Here is a 24,006-nt window from a genome sequence, read left to right on the forward strand (position 1 = left end):
AATCTGCTACACTTGCTTCCAAGCTGTCATCCATGATATTCCTGCACAATAACACCCTCCCTCCCCCGAGCTCTCACACTCCAAATCGTCAGTCTGTAGCGTTCTGCTCTGCTGATTTGTACTTGTCAATTATGTTGAGAGGACTGGTTAACATGTGGGTAGGAGTTCAAAATGTTTGATGACACATGACAAGAGTGTGGCAATCGAGTTGCCTGTCACTCGTAGTGGGGCCTTGATGTTTAGAACAGGGGGCTGGGGGAACGGATGTCTTTGTCGGCTGCGGACAGAACGATATGTCACCAAAGTGTCACCTGACTGCACCTCGCGATGGCCTTGCTCGCTAGATTGATGGCCGATTTGGCCACATGGGCGTAAATGGGGACCTTTGCTCCTAGTCGCTCTGCTACCGGTAGATCCATTATCATTTCTGAAGTCTGCCTGGTCCTCTCTGTGCAGCTTGACTGCATGTGGTGTGGACAGTGATGGATGATCTGATGCTCTGGGTTTCTGTACCACACCTCCTCTGCTACTCCTACTACTACAACTCCCTCTGCTCCTGCCTCGGAATACTGACATCAGGCTACATTCCCGAGAGGAAGCAAGCATTAATGCTGCAGAGAGAAAACAAAGAGCAGTGATGCCACACAAATCAAAAATACCCAACTTTAAAATTTCATTCTCTGGTTCTGATGACAGCAAAGCTCCAGAAAATCTTCTTTGCATTGCTGTTATCCCTGGCTTCAGACATATGCTTAAACATTGTCAGTTCATTCAGTTCAGATTTGAATTTTGCTCTTCAGCAGACTAGAAAATAGCAGCTGTTTCGTAACATCACGAACAAAGCCGCCATTTCTCCCAAAGGGCGGCAGGCTAGATTCATTTCCCTTTACAGGCAGCAGCCATATGTGACCAGTCATATGTACATGCTGCCTCCACTAATAAAGTTATATCACTGATCCTTTTTTTTTTTAAATAGCCCTCTGTAAATTCTGCCTGCTCCTCGGCAGAACCACTGTAACAGCCAGTATGGATAGGGGGTGACAGGAGTGTGGATGGCTCGGCGACAGCCTTCAGGGGAAGCACTGACAGAATGGTCGTCTGTCAGAGTGACAAACAGGAGACACGCTCAGTCCATCCATAACAGCACGCGGCCTGCCATCAAAGGCCGTAAAGCACGCGAGACAATATTAAGAGATCAGAGAGGAAACGAAGCCCCGCTGTGTTGATCGGCTCTGCCTCCTCTGGTGACAGCCTCTACCGTTGCGTCTGGAACAATTAACCTCAGTAGGCTGTTGTAGGTATATGCACGAGGAACTTGGACAGGCACGTTTAATTCTCAGGAGCTACTGTGAAGTGATATAGAGACATCAGCAGGCTGTAAAGTACTGGTGTTAAATCCAACTTGTCAGGAGTAAAGATTAGTGCTTTAGATAAATTTAAGCATGCATCATCCTACTGTTTATGCTTACTGAGCTGATTTATTTCTCTTTCTCTCTCCTTCCTCATCTCTATGCCAAACTTGTTTTATTTGCCCTTCCCTCAGGCCCCACATTGTGTAAGGACCTCAGGTTGTATCTGAGTAAGTGCTTCACACCCGGATCAGTGGACAGCCAACTTCAGCAGGTCATCAGAGAGAACCTCTACCTCCGTGCTGTACCTTGTAAGTCCTCTCCTGGGTTTCACTTCTTATCTTTATATCCAGTATTCCTGTATGTATCTTGCCTTTGTATATCTTATCTTGTCTACTGCAGTTTCATCACCTGTGTCCTGATGCTACCATGTGGTATGCCCTAATAATAAATGTATTGTCTCCAGGCGTAATTCAGTTTTATTTCACTGAACTGTATTCAGTTCATGTCAATGAAATTGTACTGAATTAAATGAAAATGCTGATTTATAAGGGCATGTCTGTTTTATTAGTTGCTAATATTTTGTTTTTACACCAGTCTCATTGTTCCTGCCATGTAAACATGATGGTGTTAATTAGCATTTGAGCCAGCAGAATTGTTTTCATCACTTTCTTGTGTCAGTGTATATTTGTATGTAGTGATTTTTTTATGAAATATTAAACTTTGGCATATGAGAAATAAATATATTTTAAATCAGCTTTTGGTAAAGCTGACTGAACTGTAACAGCAACCATTTGTATTGTCACAACACTGAGCCTTTTCCTGAGTGGTAGTCTCATGTTTACAATCCACATCCATAAGCTGTTTGACCGTTTGTTTGGTGGGATATCTAATTCTATTCATGCTTAACATCATGCATCATGCATCATGTCCTGAAAATCAAGCCTGTGGTCTGCAAACGCCGTTTCATTTTGATGCCTATGACTAAAATCAAGCACAATGGCAGCCAAAGGCAGCTAGTTGTAGTGCATCTGTTGCTATCTTAATCCTCTGTAATATGACGTCACTGGAAACGGCCAGAGGATATAACAGCTGAGTAGAGTTTTATCAGAGAAGCTTTGTGTTTTGTTGTATTTTCCTGGCTTTCTTTAATAATATCTTTTTTGTTGTTGTTGTTGTTGCTGGGGGGCTTTTTTTCTTCTTTTTTTCAGGTGGTAGTGTTAAATATACAACCCACCTCGTGTGTCAGTATTGTTAACCTTGTCGTGGCAGTGTGGAGTTTTGTTGCTAATCTCTCCTTTAGTCCACGAAGTAGGTCATGTGGGACAATCTGCCCCCGCACCACATGACGCACTCGCTGACAGAACAAGGAGCGGTTGAGAAGTGTGTAAAAGAGTTTAAACTGCATCTCTCAGGATACCGCATGCTTATTGTCATTACAGTGTAATTGCAATTTTAGCCACACTCCCTCATTACTTAGCCATGCATCTACACGAGCAGCTGCTCAGGGACTGAATCGCCCAAATTAACATTAAGTCTTTCAGCTGTTTTGTAATGAGAATGGTATCGATAAGGGGGGGATCTTTATATACAAAATGAGATAAATGGTTGTTAGACGATTTCACACGTTAGTTTGAGAAAACAGAGGATTCATATATGTATACCTATACATTCATATTGATTAGATATTGATTTATCACTTGAAGCAGTCCAGAGGATCCAAACTTGGCAAAATACCTCCCATCCCTGGGTGCTTTATTTTAGTAAGAGTGACAATAAAGCAGACTCAGCCCCTGCAAGTGCAATCCCCTGACCTGCTGAAGATGACACCACAAAGATGCTGTTCATCTCATGCTTATAGCAGCACAAGCATCTCCGAAATGATCACATTTCAAATTTGATCACTTGTAGATACGTAGAAGCTGAATTTTCTTCCTTTTTGTTGTTTTTTGTACAAGTAGGCAGCTGTGTTTAACAGGAACTTAAAGCTGAAGAGTTTTCATCAGTGGCTCATTGTGGCCCCCTTCAGGATCATGTGCATGCTCCTACTGCTCCCTCCAACACCTCCTTGAATTATCTAATACAATGAGTAATTAGCCTCAGTTCAGGTTTTAAAAACGTGTTTGCCGTAGGGAAGCAAAGATGGTACGAGAAGACCTCAGTTTTGATTCGCTTTTTTATGTGTAGATAGTTCTTCCCTGGAAACTGTGCTCAGTACCAATGAGCTATTTCAGTCCTTAAACTCTTTTGATGAGACAATGTTCTCTGATATTCAAGTTGGCACTGATGTAAGAAATAACATTACAAAGGCTCAGTCAAGAGGACAGTGCATAAAAATGGAAATGAATTGCAGAACTAAGTAAATCCAGGCTACTGTATCAATAATTCTGAGGTGGAATTAAATTAAAAGCAAATGTCTATCAGTGCCAAAGTGGAGGGGTGGCCGGCTGCAGTCTAATAGCCCTGTGTGTACAGAGAGGATGATCGCTGTGTAGCTTTGGAGAACAGGTACATGCTCAATAAACAATCCTGCACCCTGTGTTCTGTTCTTTTATACAGATTGTTCTTTTTTGTCTTTTCATTCCCGTTATTTTGTTCTGTATTCATGCTTTGCAGAATTTACATGACCCTCCTCAACTTTCCCATCCATATTTCTGTCATCGCATTTGCACATGTGCCCTTGGATGATTCAGAACCAATGTCACGGTATCAAGGCTGGCTGTTTCTCTTTCTCCTCCATAAAAGACTTTTATAATTGTCTTCTGAGTGAGTCAGAGATAAGAAACATCATCATTTAGTTATTCTAATATGCTTGCTCCAGCATGTCACCCAGACTCTCTGTGCCCTTTACAACTGTAGGATTTATTGTTGGCTATTTGTGTGCAGTGATCTTGGCAGACAGCTCTCTCTGGGTGTTGATACAGAGTTCTGTGTAATTACCTCTTCAATCCCTCCCTCGCCCCGTCCCCCGAGGATCAGAGCGCCGCTTCTACGGGGACAGGCGGGAAAGAAGATGTCAATAATCCATCCTGTCTCCCCGCTGACATGTCATATATGTCTCCGAGGAGGGTGCATAGATAATGAATCTGTGACTCTCACCATATCAGCTGGAGCGATGCTGTGTGTCCTGAGGGGAGGAGAAGAATCATAGACATGTCAGATGCCATCAGGAGATTTGCAATCAAATCTTTAATTAGTAAAAGAAACTGCTAATTTTTTTTTTAAAAAAAAGAAAAGCATCTAAGAATAGGGCTTTTTTTTCTGTTGCCATTTTTAGAAACCAGAGGTGCAAGACCCACCCTGATATGTTACAGATAATGCATCACATCAGCCCTTCTCATCTACTTTAAACATGGTCGACAGTTTCCTAATAAGCTGGGACTGGAGCGTCAGACTTCACTGGAGAAAATGTCCATCTCAAGCCATCATAGACAGTAAGCCACATACTGGAAAACTCAACATGTGGAAGTATAACACAAAAAAAGAGGCTAGCCCAACAGGCATGAAACCAAACCGATATAATATTAAAGAAGTGCATCAGAGTTTTTGAGTGATTTGAGCATATACTGTTTATTAAAAGGGACCTATTGTGCCAATTTCCAACTCCATATTGTAATTTTTGCACTACATGACAGTAGCTTTGTATGGCTCACAGTTTGAAATAATCCTTATATTTATCTTATACTTGTCTTTGCTCATCCTCAGTTAGAAACAAGCTGTTTTAGCTAGTCTGCTTGTAAACCAGCTTGTAGGAAAGATGAAAAAGAAAAGGTGTAGGGAATGTAAAAAACAAACCCAAATCACAGTGATGCTGCATCACACTGGACTAATATTATCTTGGAACCTCAGTTGCTGACAAAGTATAGTAGGTAATTTGTGGCTGAAATTTGACTTTTGACTCTGGGTAATTCTGGTCCTTGTGATTGTAGCTTCAGAAGAGAAGATCAGTAACAAAGATTTATCAGCTCTGTGGGGCGGTTTAAAAATAAATCCTGTTTAAAAGTTGTTTTTGTTTTTTTTGTGGGCAAACCTGATTTCTTTTCTCTCTCAGGCTTAACCTGAGCTCACATACTACCAAGATAACTCTCAAGTTGACTTATGACTTAAGCTGAGTTTAATAATAACTATAGCAGTGAGGTAGGTGATGTTTTCAGTACGAGCTACATTGACTGTCTCTGTTTGCCAGTAGCCTTTATGCTACAGTTGACCTGTTCTGCATATTATTGTTTTTGTACTATATTACAGCAGCTTTGCATGCACAGTTTAAAAAAAAAAATCAGTTTTCATGTGATACTGTGCTTTGGTTCAGCCTCTCATTTCATCCCTTGTCTTGATTAGCTCCCCTGCCTTTAAGCCCCCCTCCCTTTGAGGCAGGCTTTCTTCTGATTGGTTGCCCCTGGAAACAGAAGATGGATGGGTGGGGCTGATGATTTAATGTCAGATGACCAAATTAAAATTATTAACCTTGAATATGTCTAAAGCCAAGTGCTTAGAGCGGTCTGAAACCCAGGATTTCCTATACATACTTGGAACTCATAATTTTAAACTTTTTCCATGTTTGATGTGAGAGCCTGCCGGTATAACAGTAGTTATGTGACAGTAAATAATGAGGAGCATCATAGGTTACTTTTAGATACATTTTACGCTTCAGAAAGAGCAGGTCAGGCTGATGGAGATTCCTCATGCTCTCTAATGTGTGGTGCCTCCGTGACTGCATGGGTGAATTGGCTGCAGTGTTTGTGAGGGCTCATTGTGGGGCTCTGTGTGCACTTGTGTGCATAAAGTCCTGTATGTGTCATTGTGGCTGCGAGAGCTGCTCCCAGGACAGCAGTGCATTAATCATGGGTTTTATAGGGTAGCTGGGTATGACTCCCTCCTGCTGGATCCACAGACATCATATATGGTCCTCTAGGAGAAGGACAGAGATTTGTCCTTAGTTTGGCTTTGGTGGGGGATTTTTTTTGTTTGGATTTTTTTTTTGTCTTGGGAAATGAATGACTTGTTTCAAGGTCAGTATGGGTGCCACAGTGTTCAATTTGCAAATTAAAATTACTCCACTGGATTTGCGAAAGATAATTTTGTGGTGTGTGGTGTGATATTTTTCACACCACATGTCTGTACTTGTGTTTAATTGGTTGGAGATTTGGCATTGGGGTTAAAATACATCACGCACAGAGCGTTACCTCAGTGATCCCACAAAGACGCAGGATGCTTTTGCTGCCATGGCTTGAACTCACCGTTCTCTTCCAGGCCAAGGTCAATGTGAATCAATTATGATGACAGACCATTGATCATCTGAGTGCTCCATCTTCACAATGGTGATAGAGCGGCTTTAAGACTTTCTCAGTGCCTCATTAATGTTTAATTCGGTTCTTATTGATCTGTTTATAATAAAGAGGCCTTGGTAAATGCCTTTTGTCATCATTGTGCTTTTCATACCAAAGGGTAAAGTTTGGTTTGTGGACGCTCTGTTCACCTTGGGCTGCTTTTACAACAAAATGGAAATCCTTTTATTAAAAAAAAAAAAAAAAAATAGCCAACTTGGTTATTTCTCTGCCAAGGAGAGAGCCAGCGCACAGTTTGGGGCTTAGAGTTGTTTGTGTATTTGTTTCCTAACAAGAGAAATCCACCCTGCCAAATTTCACGAAACTTAGTGGTGAATTAGAAGCGGTGTTACATTTTGGTGCAGAGCTGCATCAATGCAAATTTGCATTGATTTGCAATCTGCAAATGTCCGTCTGGTTGTAATTATCAATGCATGTTGTAGTTTCTCTCCATTTCTACCTTTTAGGCAATTTTTGACACTGCTCTGAATTAACCAGTAAAATTAATCTTGTATAGAGCGATAGGTTTGTTTCATATTTCATCTATTTTGTCAAACTTATGTAATCCTAGGCTATTTATAACCTGCTGATTTGCATTTTTTTTTCCAACACTGAACTCAGATTGATGACCACTGACGAGAGGAAAGGGTCTTGATTAACTGATACATCATCCATGTCAGAACTGATGGTGTATTGAGCCCTGTGACGCTGATGTATGACATAATAATTTGGGGGGGGTTTTTCTTCTCTCCTAGGTACAACCAGACAGCCCAGAGAGGGGGAAATCTCAGGGGTAGACTACAACTTTGTCTCTATTGAGGAGTTTTTCTCTTTGGACGAATCAGGAGCGCTGCTCGAGAGTGGAAAGTTCAAAGGTAAACACTTTAGTGCATTCACAGACTGCAAGATGGTGTTTCATTATGCAGGGCACATTACATTCTGGTTAAAAAGTGAAAGATGAAAAGCTTTCTTTACAGCATCTCTGGATTCTGATCAGACAACCCAACAGACGTCAGACAATGAGAAATAACCCCTCGATGGACACAGTTTAAGATAAGATAAGATAAGATAAGATGACCTTTATTAGTCCCACACGTGGGAAATTTGTTTTGTCACAGCAGGAAGTGGACAGTGCAAAAGTTATGAAGGACAATTAGAATAAAATAAAATAAGAATAAATACAGTACACAACTGTACAGAATAGAATAAAAATAGAATACTATATACAGTAGAATAAAATATACAATAGGATAAAAATAGAATACAAATGCTATATACAACAGAGTGAAAAATACAACGGTGCCAGAAAGATTATTGCACATTTGTGTTATTGCACATTTACATATAGATATAGATATACACTGGAGCAAAAACTGGGTGTGATTAGGACACTTCAACACACAGCGAACACCATCCCCACAGATAAAATGGCCAGAGAAGCAGAAGAACATCATATTAAGAAGGCCCTTTGTAAGTGTGGTTATCCCAGGTGGACATTTGTCAAAGCTCCAGGTGATCTAAGAGAGAAGATCAACTGCTGCCTAAGTGAAAACCCTTAATGATGCTTTGTGTGTCAGGAGCATCGGGACAGTTGAGACTCATTTTCTCTAAACACTGTATCTCTGTGGCTTTCAGACCCCAAAAAACACTGGGCCAAAAATTGGTCCACTCCAAGAGCCCGGTCCCCCAGCACAAAGAGAGTAATATAGTGTATGCTGTTAAGTGCCAGGAGGATTTAGGGAAACCACGCTACGCGGATGGCAGCACGCAGAAGAGCTAACTTTTCAGGCCAAGACTCCGCAGTCTATTCAGACCAAAAGGCCAGTTGACACTCTTTCAATGATGAGGATGTACACATCCTGGCCTTTTATGTGAAAAGGGAAACACCATCTCTGAATCGAGGAGGGGGCCTAAGGGTACATCTTTTACCATCTTACAATCCTGTAACTGCAGACATTCCCCAACTCTCTGTGAATGGTACTCATGGTCATTGATCAATGGTCATTGATCTTTAAGCCCCTTAGTACCAACTTAGTATTATTTAAATGACATGGTCTGCTTGAGCATTGTTGCTGACCATGTCCCTCCCTTTATGACTACAGTGTACCTATCTTCTGATCATTGGTCAATGGTCATGACAATCTCCATATAAATGATCCAGAAACTGACCTCATAGCCCATTGTTTGCCAGTGATGCTAGTTTCAGTCATTGTGCAAATGTACTGTTTATAAGGTTGCGGAAACATGCAGTCAGCTAAGACTGAAGAAGTCAACTGGATGAATGACGAAATGTTTCACCCACTGAAAACTTTACGTCCAGATTAACAGAATCAACTTTTTGGGACATGGTATACATTCACTGGCTGCTTTCTTGGATACACCTGTTCAACTGCTCATTGATGCAAATATCTAATCAGCCAATTAGACTGCAGCGACAATTCAGTGCATTAGTCATGTAGACATAATCGAGATGACTTGCTGAATTTCAAATCAGAGCATCAGAATGGGGGAGAAAGGGGATTTTTGTGACTTTAAACGTGGCATGGTTGTTGATGGCGGACATACCAGTCTGCTCAAAAGCTGCTGATCAGTTAGGATTTTCCCACATGTCCTTCTCTAGGGTTTACAGAGAGTGGTCTGAAAAACAGAAAATATCCAGTGAATGGCAGTTCTCTGGGGCAAAATGCCTTGATGAGGAGAAACAGTTTGAGCTGACTGCTGACTATTTCCATCCCTTTACAACTACAGTGTACTCATCTTCTGATGGCTACTTCCAGCTTGACAACACCATGTTACAAAGCTCCCATCATCTCAAACTGGTTTTTGGCCTCAACAGTCACCAGATCTCAGTCCAGTAGAGCAACTGTGGTGGAGTGGAATATCGTGGATGTGCAGCCAGTAAATCTGCAGGAACTGTGTGATACTATCATGCCAATATGAACCTAAATTGCTCCTTGAATCTATAATATGAAGAGTTAAAGTGATTCCTTTACAGGGGTCTTTGCTCAGTCTTTTTGTAAGGGTGAATGACGAATACATGTACAGACTCACGCATGTTTCATCTGAGCCTTAGTCTGGAAAAGGTCCCTCTCCTTTGGAAGACTTTCTGGTGTGGGTCCAGTGCCAAAAATCGTGCACCCCAGGAAGCCTAATCATTTTCAGACCTGTGTTGTTAACTTCCTGCCTGATGTAGACCCTGGAGAGGATCTTCCTCAGCCACCTGGTGAGCACAATACTTGACCCCCTACAGTTTGCCTACTGTCCTGGGTAGTGAAGGTCATCACTGACTTTGTCATCTGGTGTGAATTCAACCACCTGCATATCAACACCAGTAAGATGAAGGAGATGTTCCAGAGAAAACCAACTCCCATTGTTGGTTTGAGCATCGAGGTCATGGACAGGTACAAATTGCTGGGTGTTCACCTTAACAGTGAGCTGGACTGGTCAGAAAACACTCATGCTCTACACAAGAAGGACCAAAGTCGGCTCCATCTGCCTGGCAGGCTGAGTACTTTGGGGTGTGCAGGTCTTTACTAAGGACCTTTTATGACACAGTGATGGTCTCTGCAATCTTTTATGCAGTAGTCTGCTGGGGAGATGGCAGCATGGAAAGGGGCCGGAGCCAACTAAATAGACAGGTGAAGAGGGCCAGCTCTGTCCTGGCCAGTCCACTCGACTTTATAGAGGAGGTGGGTGAGTGGAGGATGCTATCCAAGCTAACATCCATTATGGACAATACCTCATATCCCCTGAGCAGCTTGTTTAGCTGTTCCAGCCATGTTGTAGGACGGAGCACTAATGCAGGTCCTTCATCCCGTCAGGCTGGGCAAAACACACATACAATAGATACCTGCTAAAATATATGTGTATGTATAATCGCTCCCACTGCTCTTTGTGTGCATATGAAAAAATCTCACAGTGTATTTTACTGTATTTACCAACCACTTATAAATAGTACAAATTACTCTTGTATATTTTTTTTAAACTTTTTTATTTGCACAATATTTTTTCTTATTTATTTATTCTTCTATTTTTATTTTTCTAATATATCTCCAATTCACATTTTCATGTAACATGTGAATTTCTCCAGTGTGGGGTTAATCAAGTCTATGTCTATGTCTAAAACCACAATTTTGTACCAGTGCAGGAGTCAAAGAAGGCAGACAGGCAGGTAGTGAAACAAATGTAACTTTAATCAAAGTAAAAGAAGAAGCATCAAAAGGTGCCGCACAGGTGAAAGCAGCATGAATCCAAAAAAGGAAACAAAGTGACCAGAGATCAAGTAAAAGAGCCAAAAGTTAAACAGTTAACAGAAAAAAACACCATGAGACAACTTGTCATCTTTACATTTTACCTTCTGTCCATGTTGCACAACTGAGATTTATCTTGTAAATTTGTAGGTGCTCTGATTTGTTGCTTAAGTTCTGGTTTTTTGCCATGAGCCTATTTCCATTCTTTATGCTTAGCTCAGCTAAATGTCTCCTGGCTCACATTAAGTGTACATTTATCAAACCCATGTCATATCGGTCTTCACATTTACCTCTCAGCAAGAAAACACTGGAAGACTTTTGTCACTCTCTTCCCTTATTCTGCCTCTAACAGTGGTGATGTGTAAGGTAAATACAAGGAGGCTTCAAAGGCTAATTCTTGGTGCTTATTCATGAAAGCTGGTGATACTCAGCTTGTATCTTCCCCACAGACTACTCCTTTTGTAAGGGTCAGAGTGCTGCCTCTGATTAAAAAGCCTCCATACATTAACATCCATAATTTATAAGAGTTTAATGGAAGCAATAAATGCCATCCTCACCTGCCTTGCATGTGACATTGACGGACGCATTGCTACAGCAAAGCAGTCTGGAGTGTCGGCAGCGTTGTTCGTCCAATCGCCTGCAGAAAGCGCAGTAAACGGTGACGGCTGGTGACCTTGCTGCTGAGTTCACTAATCTAATGTTTCCCTCAGCCCATTTGGATCTCCACGAGCCAAATGGAGGGGTGGAGGTAATTTCATTTCTGCTTTAGGAGCTGGAGCAGATGGCTCATTCTAAGAATATAGTTTATGATCTCAGGGAATAGATAACAAAGGTGCATACATGCATATGTTGTATGAGGTATATATGTGCATAATCGCGTAATTTATTTACCTCATGAATTCATATCATGTTTGAACTGTTCATTCAGGCTTTGTGCAATTAATGATCTTCAGATTTATGCCAGTGGATTTGAATGGGCTCATAATGTCCATTAATCCCAATATCTCAGTTTATTTCATTATAACATTTAACTTTTTCATTGCATCTCAAATTATTAAGAAAGGGTGTCTCTCTTCTGCTTTTCTCTGTCTCAGGGAATTACTACGGCACACCTCGGCCCGTTCACGTTAGTGCAGAGAGCCCCCCCATCACCTACCAGGAACACCGCAACCTGCTCAGAAACTTCCGCACACGCAGCAAATCGCTCAGCAACTTGGAAAAGGCTGCGCCAGAAGGCATACACAACGAGGGAGACTCGGGCAAGTGTCGCTGAGCTAAACTATGGCCGGTGCTGGCAGAGCAATAAATGTCCGTCTGCATCTAAGTAATCATAAATGAAGCATTGAAGTTATCAGTTATACTGAGTTATTTATAAAGCATATCAGCAGTGGGAAAACATATCTTCTCAGAACTGCAAAGTATTCAGCAGCTTAATACTGCGTCGTCTCTCTATCAATAGCTCCAGTCTCCAATGCCCAAATTAATCAATCATTAGCATGATTAGTATGCTCTAAAATCTCAGTTGGGCTGTGGCCTCATCGATTGCTGGATCACCTCCAAGGGAAGGTCAAGCTGCCTTGGGTCAAGCAGGCAAAGAGGGAAGCAGACAACTGTGCACACAGAGAGGTGAGGGACGAAAACTAGCAAATCATGCGACAAGAAAGCAGCATTGTTCGACTCGAGTCATTAGGCTCCCCAAACATACGGTCATTATAGGTTTTTGTGGCAGTTGTGACCAAAATACTATCTCGTTTAAAGAGAAGGCTTAAAAGGCTCATTAATCACCAGTGAGAGAAAAGACTAATGCAAAGAGCTTACTTTCAAAAACATATTTAAATAAAAGCATCATCAGCGAAATGCACTCAAATTATCAAAGTAGAAGCAGCTTGTTACTAATAATGCTTCGACTTGTGAGGTACTCTTTTTTTTTTTTTGAGTCCTAGTGCAGATATCCTTTGCCTGGGACTCAGTGTGGGTATTAGATCATAAAAATACAAGAATATTTATTCAGTTGTTATGAAGATACCTCCAAATTTGAAGTGGTTAACACATTCGCTTGGAAAGTAAAAGGGCACTGGTTCGAGTCCAGATGGGGACGCAAATTCTCTTTGGTTTTCTGCCAAATCAAAAACATCTGGAGCTACCTGCTGTGGCGACCCCTTGTGGCGAGAGAGCATTTGGAAGTAGTTCTCATTCAGACCATGAATGAATTTCATATGGACCTACATTTACTGAGCCAACCTGGGAGGCATGAAGAGCCCAAACAGTCAGAGGTTCCTGTGCTCTATTATATATTCCAGAGAGACTAGAATAGCTGCCAAAAAAGTCCAGGAATAATGAGAAATAAATGTAAATGACCATAAAGACACACAGTGACCATAAGAGATGCAAAATGGATTAAAAATAACCACAGGTTGAAGCAAAAAGATGCAAAAGCTTTGCAAGATACAGAGATCAAGACAGGAAATGATCACATATAGAGATATTTTTATGCTTTCATGATTAAAAGGAAACGACAAGGGCTTCCAGCCATACACTTTCAAATGATCACAAGCTACAAAGAGTAAAAAATATAAATTATAAACAATATTATCCTTTGAATTGTGGTGAATAAGCTAAAGATAAATAACCGAGTGAAATACAAATACTGCAAAATTATATACTTGAATAGACTGCAGGCACAAAGAAGTCAACATGAAACTAGTACACAGGAGCTGAACAGAAGGTGAGTGTAAGATTAAATATTAGAGAAAGGGAGCACGGCAGCAGTGTAGGGGGTGGAGGTGGCAGGTAGGGTGGCTGAGTGTTAAGAAGGGTGAAGGCAGGGAGCCAGAATGGGACAGAAGATAAGAGAGAGGCAGGCAGTGTGGGAGGTGAGAAAATCAGGCAGACAGCTATCCAGATTGTTAGAAACGTGCTCCAAGCAGTCAGGTATTGCAGCAGGCAGTCCGGACCGGTGCAGGATGCAGGATGCAGGCAGGTTGGAGTTTGAGAGAGCCGTCCAACACCCTGACCTCTGCTGAGTCATCTTTTGAAGTGACGATGCGTGGGTGGATGGGTCCAGCATCACTTGTCGCGTGCAGCAGGACTCCCAGTGTTAGGGCTGACGTCTCTTAAATCCATGCTGGAGCTCAGAACTGAAGGACAGCTACAAGGACAGCTAGGAAAGAAAATATGCTTATTTTTCATCTACTGCTAGTGTGGCATGCATAGTCACATATTCTTCCTCCTTAGAGAAAGGACAAAGACAGCTGAGATGCTGACCTCAGGTCTTTTTGCCTGACAGCCCCCAGTGGAAATGCCAGAATAAGGTCATTACAGCTTGCAGGAGAAAATTTTTACCTGCCACATCTGTTCAATAATATATCAGTGTTAAGTTTTGAAGTATTTCTTCTCTGTCATAAAAAAAAATCCTGCATGTGCACGTGACAACAAAGCTGATTCTGACTGTAATTACAGGAGGCTCTGCAGGTGTTAGCAGCAGCATCCCTCTTGGTCACCGGTCTCCCAGTCGCATACGGGCATCCAGTAGCGGAGGCGATGGTCACATCATAGAAAACGGCATCATCAGCAGCAGGAGTGGTGCCAGAGTGAGAGGCGTGATGCCCGATCACTGGGAGCAGGCCTTCAGTGACCCAGGAGAGTCAGTTTACATAGAGTAAGTGTCGCCATAAATCTATTAAATGAATAGTTCAACATTTCAGGGAACAGGCTTATTCACGTTCTGAGATTTAACTCCTATTCACATGGGATTACTATTAAAAGGGGATCTTGTGATTTAGAAATTACCTGCCCCCCACGTCTGTATTTTGTGCAGCACGTTCGCACAGGATCAGTGAAGTCTGTGTTTTACTTGAATTTACTGACATCTGCGGTCAGCAGCTACAGGACTAAGATTAATAATAATAGGCTGCCACGTAATAACAGCCAAGTCTGTTGAAAGACAGCAAAATGTTAATTACCGATTCCTGTCATTGCAGTTATCCATCTCATCATCATCCTTTGAGATTTTGTTCTTTTGCAAGAGGATATAAAATTTCTATCGGTCTTTATGCTGTATAGTGACATTAACCCTCCTTAATTTGTAACAGTCACATCTCTGACAGCAAAGATGCACAAGCAAGGTGTGGAGAACAGAAAAGTCTTTCCAAAAAGGCAGAAGTTAAAGATAATTTCATACAAATAATATATAAATAACACCACAGCACCTCTGGGATTCACCATAAAAAGGTTATCTGTGGTACAAATATTAACTTTTCAAATTATGGATCCTGTAGATTTGTATGAGATTTTGATCTCAGACTTCTTGAGCAATTATTACAAATGACTAGAGGTCTTCAGATAATAAGTCCTGTGTGAATAAGGCTTTAGACAAGAAGATCAATAACACCATTCTGTCTGTCAGCTTATTATGAAGCTAAAGCCAGGAAATACAGAACAACAGCAAGGCTGGCTTCTTTTTTTTTTAAACCCCAGCAATAGCTGGGTTGCATGCACTTACCAGCTTAACATGGCCGAACCCCACCCATCTACGCCTAATCCGAACCTAATCACTGACATTAATTCAACATGTACGTTATTTTTATTAATGAGATTTACTGTTTTCAGGCATTTTTAATCAAAGCCTGACTGGCTGTATTTCCTTGCTGGTCTTCTCTATGATAATTCTTTTGATTCTTGGACTCTGTTACAGTGGCTTTTGCACAATTCCTATTTCAGATCAATCAAGTCATTCTCTATTCGATTATTGATTGGCTGCCCCTCGTAAAAAGATCTGAACAATAGGAGGTCAAGGCTTCCATATTCACAGCAAAAATGCTGCACCTGAGATAACAATAGAAGGGATATCTACTCTTATAAATAGACAAAAGTTTTTTAAAATAAATATATTATGCATATTTTTAAATATGCATTTAAAAAAAGTCAGAAACCTGAGTCTGTCTGTCTATCACAGTGGTTCTTAACCTGGGTTCGATCGAACCCTAGGGGTTCGGTGAGTCGGTCTCAGGGGTTCGCCAGAGCCTCCGCCATGACATGCACGGCTCATTTCGTGCACCAGTAAAAGACATATCTATGTCCTGAATTTGAAAAAAATCATATTTTATTTTTCACTAAAGAGGGGTTCAGTGAATGCACATATGAAACTGGTGGGGTTCGGTGCCTCCAACAAGGTTAAGAACCACTGGTCTATCATTTTCATTTCATTCTAAAAAGTGAATATGTGACTTTCTCAATTTGCTCAATGCCTCCTTTTAGCACGCTGGAAAAAGATGGTAGAGAAAGTTGCATTGTTTGCCGAGGCAGGCGTTTCTATTGTTCAACAAAAGTGTAATAAATTCCGGCACTGTGATATTATATCCAATGCTGTTATGTTTCTAAAGAGGGTGGCTTTCATTTCTTTTCCAACTTTGTCTCTCCAAGACGCAGCCCAAAGAGGACCAGCTGGCAGAGTCATCGAGCCTCAAGCAGGGAAAACCTCTACAAAAACGACTGTGAGCTTCTTTCGTTTGCATTCGTCTCTGTCTTTCTCTCTACATTTCACTCGAATTCCGTGTAATTATTAAAACACTAGCAAGCGATTTAACTGTTGAACAGTCTAAATGAAGCTATATATTTGTCAAAAAGGGAAGTAACAGACAGAGCCAGCTTGTTAGAGCCAAATGAGATGGAATGAGCTTTTAGCTGAACTGAGACGTGTAAGTGATTAAGGCCTAAAGCTCAGAGCTGCTGGCGAAGAGCCAGACTCGCTGCTGGGACTGGCAGGGTTGACACGTGTATGACATGTGACTGGCAACTTGATTTCATGATTTGGCCACATCATTTGTTGTTTAGAGGCGTAATCTAGTTGCAGATGGCTGTTTGTCATGATTGGAAACTCTCTGTTGCCACACTGTGACTCAGGCTTGTCTCAACAAAGTGCAGTACACTTTTCTCACCAGCAGAAGGTGATATAATATTCATTATGATCAGAGGTACCTGATAGGATTTCTGCACAATCTGGTACAAACATTTACATGTTTACAGCTGGAAATGATTGCTGCTTCTGTCCCCACAATTAGGGCAGGATTGAATTAAGAACAAACATGGAAGGAAAGGCGCAGACTGTAATAGCACAGATTTCTTGATGCAACAGTAAATAGTAAATAAAGACCTGGATTACTGTAGAGAGCTGGGTCGACCTAATGGATTATGTTTCCATTTTAAGGTGGTCATCTGTAATGGATTCTGCTTTTAATGCAATCGTCCCACCATATGCTTTGGTTTGTGTCGCATTTTGTTAAAAGCCCATCTGCTGATTGGTTTGCAGTGTTACAGCTCTCTCTCTTTTGCCTTATTCGTAAGACCTGTCAGTTCTAAGCACTGAGTTGTATGTAAACATGCAGGACGGTGTTCAGTCTTTTCTATGATTCCACCCTGTTGGCATATTTTTAAATTTCTTTCCTTAAGGACTATTATGACTTTTTCTTGGAGGTAAGCATCGTTATTAACCCATCCTCTCTTTTCCGCCTTTATCGCTAACTCGCAGGGTTCACGGACGAGCCTGGGGACCTCAGGGGTTTCCCTGTGCACACACACTTGATCAAAGGCCCCAGAGGGTTTGGTTTCAATATTGTGGGGGGAAGCAGGCCGAGAGAGTTTCTGCAGGTGTACAGTGTGACAGAAAGTGGACCCTCCACTCTTAAGACAGGTAAAAGATTATATGTATCATGGTCATGACTGCTACAGTTTTGCAGTTGGTAGTGTGTAAGTGCCTTTTTCTTATTTTTGTTCTTTCTGTCAGAATTTCTGTGGGTTTCACTATAAAATTTTCCACAGAAAGTGAGTGATCAGTTCTTAATCTTCAGGGCTAGCACACTCTAATCTGGCCATCATGTATAAACACCATTGCACATGCTGGTTGCAGACACACTCATGCAAATGCACTAGGCATGGTATTTGCACTCTAGAAAGCCGGGGCACAGGCTGTCTCTGCAGGGACTGATCTAGTTCATATCTGTTAATAGGCTGGTTTAGGAGGATTATGTGGTCGGATTAGTCTACACACATACAAAATACACAGTGTGTATTCCATTTACAAATGCTGCACACTTAAGCATATGAAACTAGTAAGAAGGGTTAACCCTTACATACTACTCAGGTCAAATTTGACCCATTCTGACGTTTTTCAGCTGCAAAAATAACCTAAATTTTGTTTAGTTAGACTGCAATATGAATATTCTTATACCGTTGTACAGGTGATACAAATTTTTGTACACTGCGGTTGTTCGGTGTCACATTTAACCCATAACTACTGATAAAGATTTTTAGATTTAAAGATTTTTAGATCCAGCAGTGTTGGTCAAATCAAGTAAAATGGTGGTTTGAGGGAATCATGACAGACATGTCATGTCTGTGTGTATTTTTCACGGGACAGTGGTGACAGAGTTCATCAGGACACTGTCATAAGAACTGCATGTGTTCAAATGCAGCTTCCCGCAGGGACACAAAACCGCTGGTCTTTGCAGGGTCATGGGAGAATCTCAAAAGAGCGTAATAGTGAAACAGTGTAGATATGATCATATATGGTCCGCATAAGGAACAGAGGTCATACAGAGGTCAGATGGTGCCTTGAGAGATGGTGCCTTGACACAGACACGGGAGGTGAAACAGTGTGGTTGTAGTGGGATGAGCTGCACTGTTGCCTCACATCAAGATTGTTCATGATTTAATTCTGTGCAGAGTTTGCATGTTTAATCCACTCCAGAGTACTTGCAGTGGGTTTTCTCCACACATTTTAAGTTAACTGGTGTTTGAAGTGCATAGAAAACAGTTATTGTGTGACTTGTAGTTCAAAGGGCTTTGAGGAGTCAGTAAAACTAGAAAAGTGCTAAATAAATATGAGTACATTAACTTTGCATCTGCAAGCACAAACACACACAATTTCAGAAAACAATGCAAAAATCAACAAATTATAATCTGTTAATTTTAAATTATTTGAGATTAAAACAGATCAAAAGAGTGCTTTGAACGCACAGACTAGTTGATAATAAGCAATTTTCTAATTAATATTGAATTAACATGGGTAGTTATAGATGGTAGTTTGGTAGATGGATTTTTTTTAGAATATGACACAGAATTGAGAACAGTTTAACAGTAGTAGTTATACATAGTTATGTAATAAACCCCAAAGTTCCAGAATGTTCGTGTTATTTTCACGTTAAATAAAATATCTTTAAATCTTTACTGTTATATCTTTTTTTCTTTATAATGTTATGACTTAGGTAAATGGGACCTGACACTTTGATGTTTTTCTCCAAAAACAAGTGCTGGGAAACTTAAAAAACACACTATTGTTACTCCTTGAAACGTTAATTAAGGATTAAACCACCATTTATTAATGTCAGACATATTTATAGATTCTCAATTAATCTGTAGTTAACAATTCTTTGTTGAGACTTGTTATGTGGGAATTTTTGGCCCAGATTAAAACCATTCTGTGAAGGCATGAAATATGAACAGTATGTAAGGGTTAAAACAGTCCAACTGATTCGAAGAAATTTGTGATAATTATTTTTGTATCCCTGTCCTTTTGTTTGTGGTTTATTAGCGGACATCCTGGTGTACATCAATGACGTCTGTGTGTTGGGAATGTCTCACAAAGAAGTTGTAGAGATGCTCAAGTCGGTGTCTGTAGGCCACAGCGTGGATGTAGAAGTTAGAAGAGGGTATCCAATGCTCTACAACCCGGATGGTTATCCAAAGCACTCGAGGTTACTGGACAGTGTGGACCCCATCCTACCACCCACCACCACCCAACCTCAATCTCTTCACCAACTACCTCGCCTACCAGCACCCTCACCCCACACGCAGCACTTTAATGGGGTTCACGGTGATGGGAGGTACATGGAGCCTGGCGTGACTCTGGACACAAATGGAAATGCCACGTCTGTCACCTCCAGACACCTGCCCCCTTACAGACGCTCCAGTGTGAGCAATGCCGTCTCTTCGTCCCCTGTTCGCCCACCTCGCTCCCACAGAAGTTTAGCCAGGCTGCAGTCACTCGACCCAACAATGGCAAGCCAAAGTGACAGTGAAGTTGTTTCTGCGATTGGTTCACACAGGTAATAACTTAAATGCAAAAATAAATGCATACCTAGAGACATTAAATGATTAATTCTCTTTTAATGTGTGTAATTTGAGTATAATTTGATCTATTTATGAGCTCATTGGGGAAGTCCTTCCAGTTTTTCTTGTAGCCCCTTGGGAAATTTAACTGTCCACCGCTGTGTGGGCGTGGCTAGCTCAGCAAGTTCACCATCAGTCTGGAGTCAAGGTGCCAGCCATAAATCAAATTTTCCCCTTAATGATTCATGGAGTACAGTTTTATGGGTTATCTTGACATATACACCTACAGGCCACTTTATTAGATACACATGTTCAACTGCCCATTATCTGATCAGCAAATAAGCGCATTTAGGCATATAGACATGGCCAAGAATACCAGTTTAAACTGACACCGTGATTCAGAATGGAAAGGTGATTTAAGTGACTTTGAACATGGCATGGCTATTTATGCAAGACGGGCTTGTCTGAGTATTTCAGAAACTGCTAATCTACACACAACCATCGGTTGGGGTTACAGAGAATACTCTGAAAAAAAAGAAAGGAAAATATCCGTTGTCCCAGTAGTTCTCTGGGAGAAAATGCCCTGTTGACTTGAGAGGAGAATGGCCACACTGGAATAGTAACTCAAATAACCAATTATTACAATCAAAGTATGCAGAAGAGCATCTCTGAACCCACAGTATGTCAAACCTTGAAATAGATGACAACCACATGGGGTTGCTACCAGCTAAAAACAGGATACTGAGGCTATAATTAGGCTATAATTAGCCTCAGTGCAACAAAATTTTCAGTGATCAGTCAGGTAATGTTGCCAGCCAAAAAAAGGAAGCATTTTGAAATCACAATAATTATTTTTGAAGCAAAACTTACAAATGTCAGATAGATTAAGCTTCACTACAGTTTGCTGGGTTGTTAATCTATCTGCCATGTTGTGATGAGAGAAAACTGGATTTCAGAGATGGACATTATTTCTAAAAACTAAATGGCAGATACCGCAGCCCTACATGTTTTAATATGATACTGTCTCTGAACACAGAGGCATTTAGTATTGATTTTAACTCTCCTTTCTCTTCTTCATCAGGGCATCAATGATCCGTAATCACAACAATAACTCACTCGCGACACCTCGTCATCCTTTACTTTATGGAACATCCAAGTCGTCTGAGAGTGACCTGTCCACCCTGTCGGGGTCCCGGCTACCCCTGCCTCAGTCCCCAGGAAGGCCCTCCTCTTCCCCCGGTGGTCCCCGCAGCACTCATCCCCACCTATTCAGACCACAGACCTCCCATCTCAGACCTCCAACCCCAGACAGCCCTCAACACCGTGGCTTTAATGGTTTCCAGGGCAACACCAGCCCCACTGCAAGTCCCAGCAGCATGTCCTCACCTGGGGCAATGAGTGTAGGCAGTGGACTTGGCGCTTTCAGTGGAGGGGAGCTGGTGCCAGTGGCCTTGGCCCAGACTGAAGGAGACAGAGGCCTGGGCTTCAGCATGACGGCTGGCGGTCCAGGAGGCACTATTGCTGTAGTGAATCGAGTTTGGGACAGGAAGCAGTGCAACTCCCTGCAGCCAGGGGACGCTGTTGTCAAAATCAACGGAGCTGACGTCCAGAGCCTTAGCTTTACACAGGTAAAGGAGAAAAAGTGGAAAGAAAACCAGGGAGATGAAACATAAACTGATGAAGATGATACAGTGCATAAAAACAGTGGTTTCCAACATTTTAGCTTATTTTTTCCTCACACCCCTTAAGTTTGAATCATCAGAAATGACTTTGCATGATTAAAAATAAGCAAACAATTTCAAAATTAACCACTTAATACGTTTTTATGTTTGTTCTCAGGTACAAACAATTATCCAGGAGCACGCCAAACGGGGAGAAGTCATCTTACTGGTTTACAGAGGAGGTAAATAATTCACAATCATTTGATATTCAGTGATTTTTTTTATAAGGTTGAGCTCTCCTGCAACCCTGACTTGCATAAGAACTAGAACCAAAAAACTGCTTTGCCAGCTTAGTAATGTGCATACATAATGTGCATGTTTGTTGCAGTAGAATAAAAGATGGGAACTTTTTAAAGTTCCACCTTTGCATCTGACCAACCAATTAAAATGTTTGTTTGTTTTGTGGAATTCAGATTAAGCATCTGTTGTTCTGATGTTTACTTTGCAATCTGCTCCATCAGCGGTTCTCAGCCTCTCCCTCCTGACATTCCTCTATAGCTCTGTCAGAAGTTCTCAAGAACGTTCATTTTTACCACCTGTCATGTTCAAAAGTTTTACTGAAACTCACCATTTATAATTTATAGTTATAAGACAGTTTCAGCCACTTGTCCTGTTAATATCTGCTTTAACCATTTATGCATTCACTTTTTTTGTCCATTTTTACTGCTTACCCAATACTCTTAGTGAAATTTTCTGTTCAGACCTGCAGGTAGACTCGGTTCTTTAGATTAGATCATTTCCCCACGTTAGTTGTTTTATTCTTTTTCCAATACCCTGTATACTGTTGAAATGAAATAACTCAATTGTACAAGTGGAATAGTTGGGAATAATTGCCTCTCTACTGGCAAATTAGCTGCCTATTTGCTAACAGACATGATGAACATGAATGACATGATCATTTGTCAGGAACAAGCTTATTTTGACAAGGAAATTATTTGGTGACAAGGAAATTATTTGGTGATTATTGTGTAGATTTTCCTTTATTCCTTAAAATGCCTACTCAGCAGCGATGCTACTCTGTAACATGTGCTGCATCACATTGAGCATAATGGTGGTGTTTCAGTGCACTCTGCTGGACAAACTATCCTCTAGGGCACAGGTGTCGAACTCCGGGCCTCGAGGGCCGGTGTCCTGCAGGTTTTAGATGTGTCCTTGATCCATCACAGCTGATTTAAATGGCTAAATTACCTCCTCAACATGTCTTGAAGTTCTCCAGAAGCCTGTTAATGAACTAATAATTTGATTCAGGTGTGTTGAAACAGGGAGATATCTAAAACCTGCAGGACACCGGCCCTCGAGGCCTGGAGTTCGACACCCCTGCTCTGGGGCTATTTAAATTTTTTTAAAAGCCCCTTTTTGTTATATGTGGTGTCTCCAGTAATTAATAAAATAAGAAGCTCTACTTTTTAGTGAATCGTTAACAAAATGTATTCTCTTTGTCTTTATTTGTTTCGGTTTTATTCTCTCACTCTCCTTATCAGGAGTCTATCATTCAGCTGTCTCCCCTGGAACTATCCGGAGACTCCCTCCACCTCTGCTCCGTCCCCCTCCTCCACCTGACAATTCCTCTGTGCTCCCAGAAGCACTGCAAGTGCGCCGGACCTCTGTCGGCACACCTCCCTCTCCAGCACGTTCCTCATTAATCCAGAGCACGAGTTTCTTGGAGTCCATTCCAGTAACCCTCACTATGGAGCCCAAAGACTGGATTAGCACGGGCCTGGAGGATGAAGCTGCCGGCGTTCCAGTGCTGGAGAAGCAGAGTGGTGAACGAACTCGGCGGCATCGAGGAATTGAAGTGGAGCTGAGGAGAAAGCCAGGAGAAGGCTTTGGCTTTGTGATTGCCTCACAGGACGTGGAGAATGGTAAAGGTAAGATTCAACTTGTGACTTATCATGACACTTTCATCAGGTTAAATCTTTTACAGATAGTAAAGCTTTTAACTTGTTTTGGTGAGCGACACAGTGTTTTTTTTAATTCAAAGAAACTGAATTGGATGGACATTATGCAACATTAGTTGAACTTTTCTGGCTGGGTAAAGCCATTTGGTGAGATGCCCACTGAAACGGGTCTCATTTGGACGCCCTTGTGGACAGAAAGACCATTAGGTAATTACAGATTAAAAAGTGGTCACTGTGGCCACATGCCACTGGATGAGTCATGATGCACCATGAACCTTTCTCTTTTAAAGGCTTCCAGGTTGGTTTTATTTGGGTTGTAAAGAAAACTGGTTCTGACCTCCTCTATTTTCAAGTGACTG

At 41.4% G+C, this 24,006-nt stretch overlaps 1 protein-coding gene across 1 annotated transcript in view; it reads left to right on the plus strand.

Moving 5' to 3' along the window:
- LOC134619336 (membrane-associated guanylate kinase, WW and PDZ domain-containing protein 1) overlaps window positions 1-24,006 on the plus strand; it is a 50,330-nt gene that overhangs the window by 13,462 nt on the left and 12,862 nt on the right. The window contains exons 3-12 of the mRNA XM_065469676.1: window positions 1,544-1,660; window positions 7,429-7,548; window positions 12,018-12,182; window positions 14,383-14,581; window positions 16,345-16,415; window positions 17,450-17,611; window positions 19,511-20,024; window positions 21,110-21,656; window positions 21,868-21,931; window positions 23,231-23,617. Of these exons, the coding sequence (XP_065325748.1) occupies window positions 1,544-1,660; window positions 7,429-7,548; window positions 12,018-12,182; window positions 14,383-14,581; window positions 16,345-16,415; window positions 17,450-17,611; window positions 19,511-20,024; window positions 21,110-21,656; window positions 21,868-21,931; window positions 23,231-23,617 (2,346 nt within the window). The remainder of the gene's footprint in view (window positions 1-1,543; window positions 1,661-7,428; window positions 7,549-12,017; window positions 12,183-14,382; window positions 14,582-16,344; window positions 16,416-17,449; window positions 17,612-19,510; window positions 20,025-21,109; window positions 21,657-21,867; window positions 21,932-23,230; window positions 23,618-24,006) is intronic.

Source organism: Pelmatolapia mariae, linkage group LG20 (assembly GCF_036321145.2).
Source record: "Pelmatolapia mariae isolate MD_Pm_ZW linkage group LG20, Pm_UMD_F_2, whole genome shotgun sequence".
In the NCBI taxonomy this organism is placed as follows: Eukaryota; Metazoa; Chordata; class Actinopteri; order Cichliformes; family Cichlidae; genus Pelmatolapia; species Pelmatolapia mariae.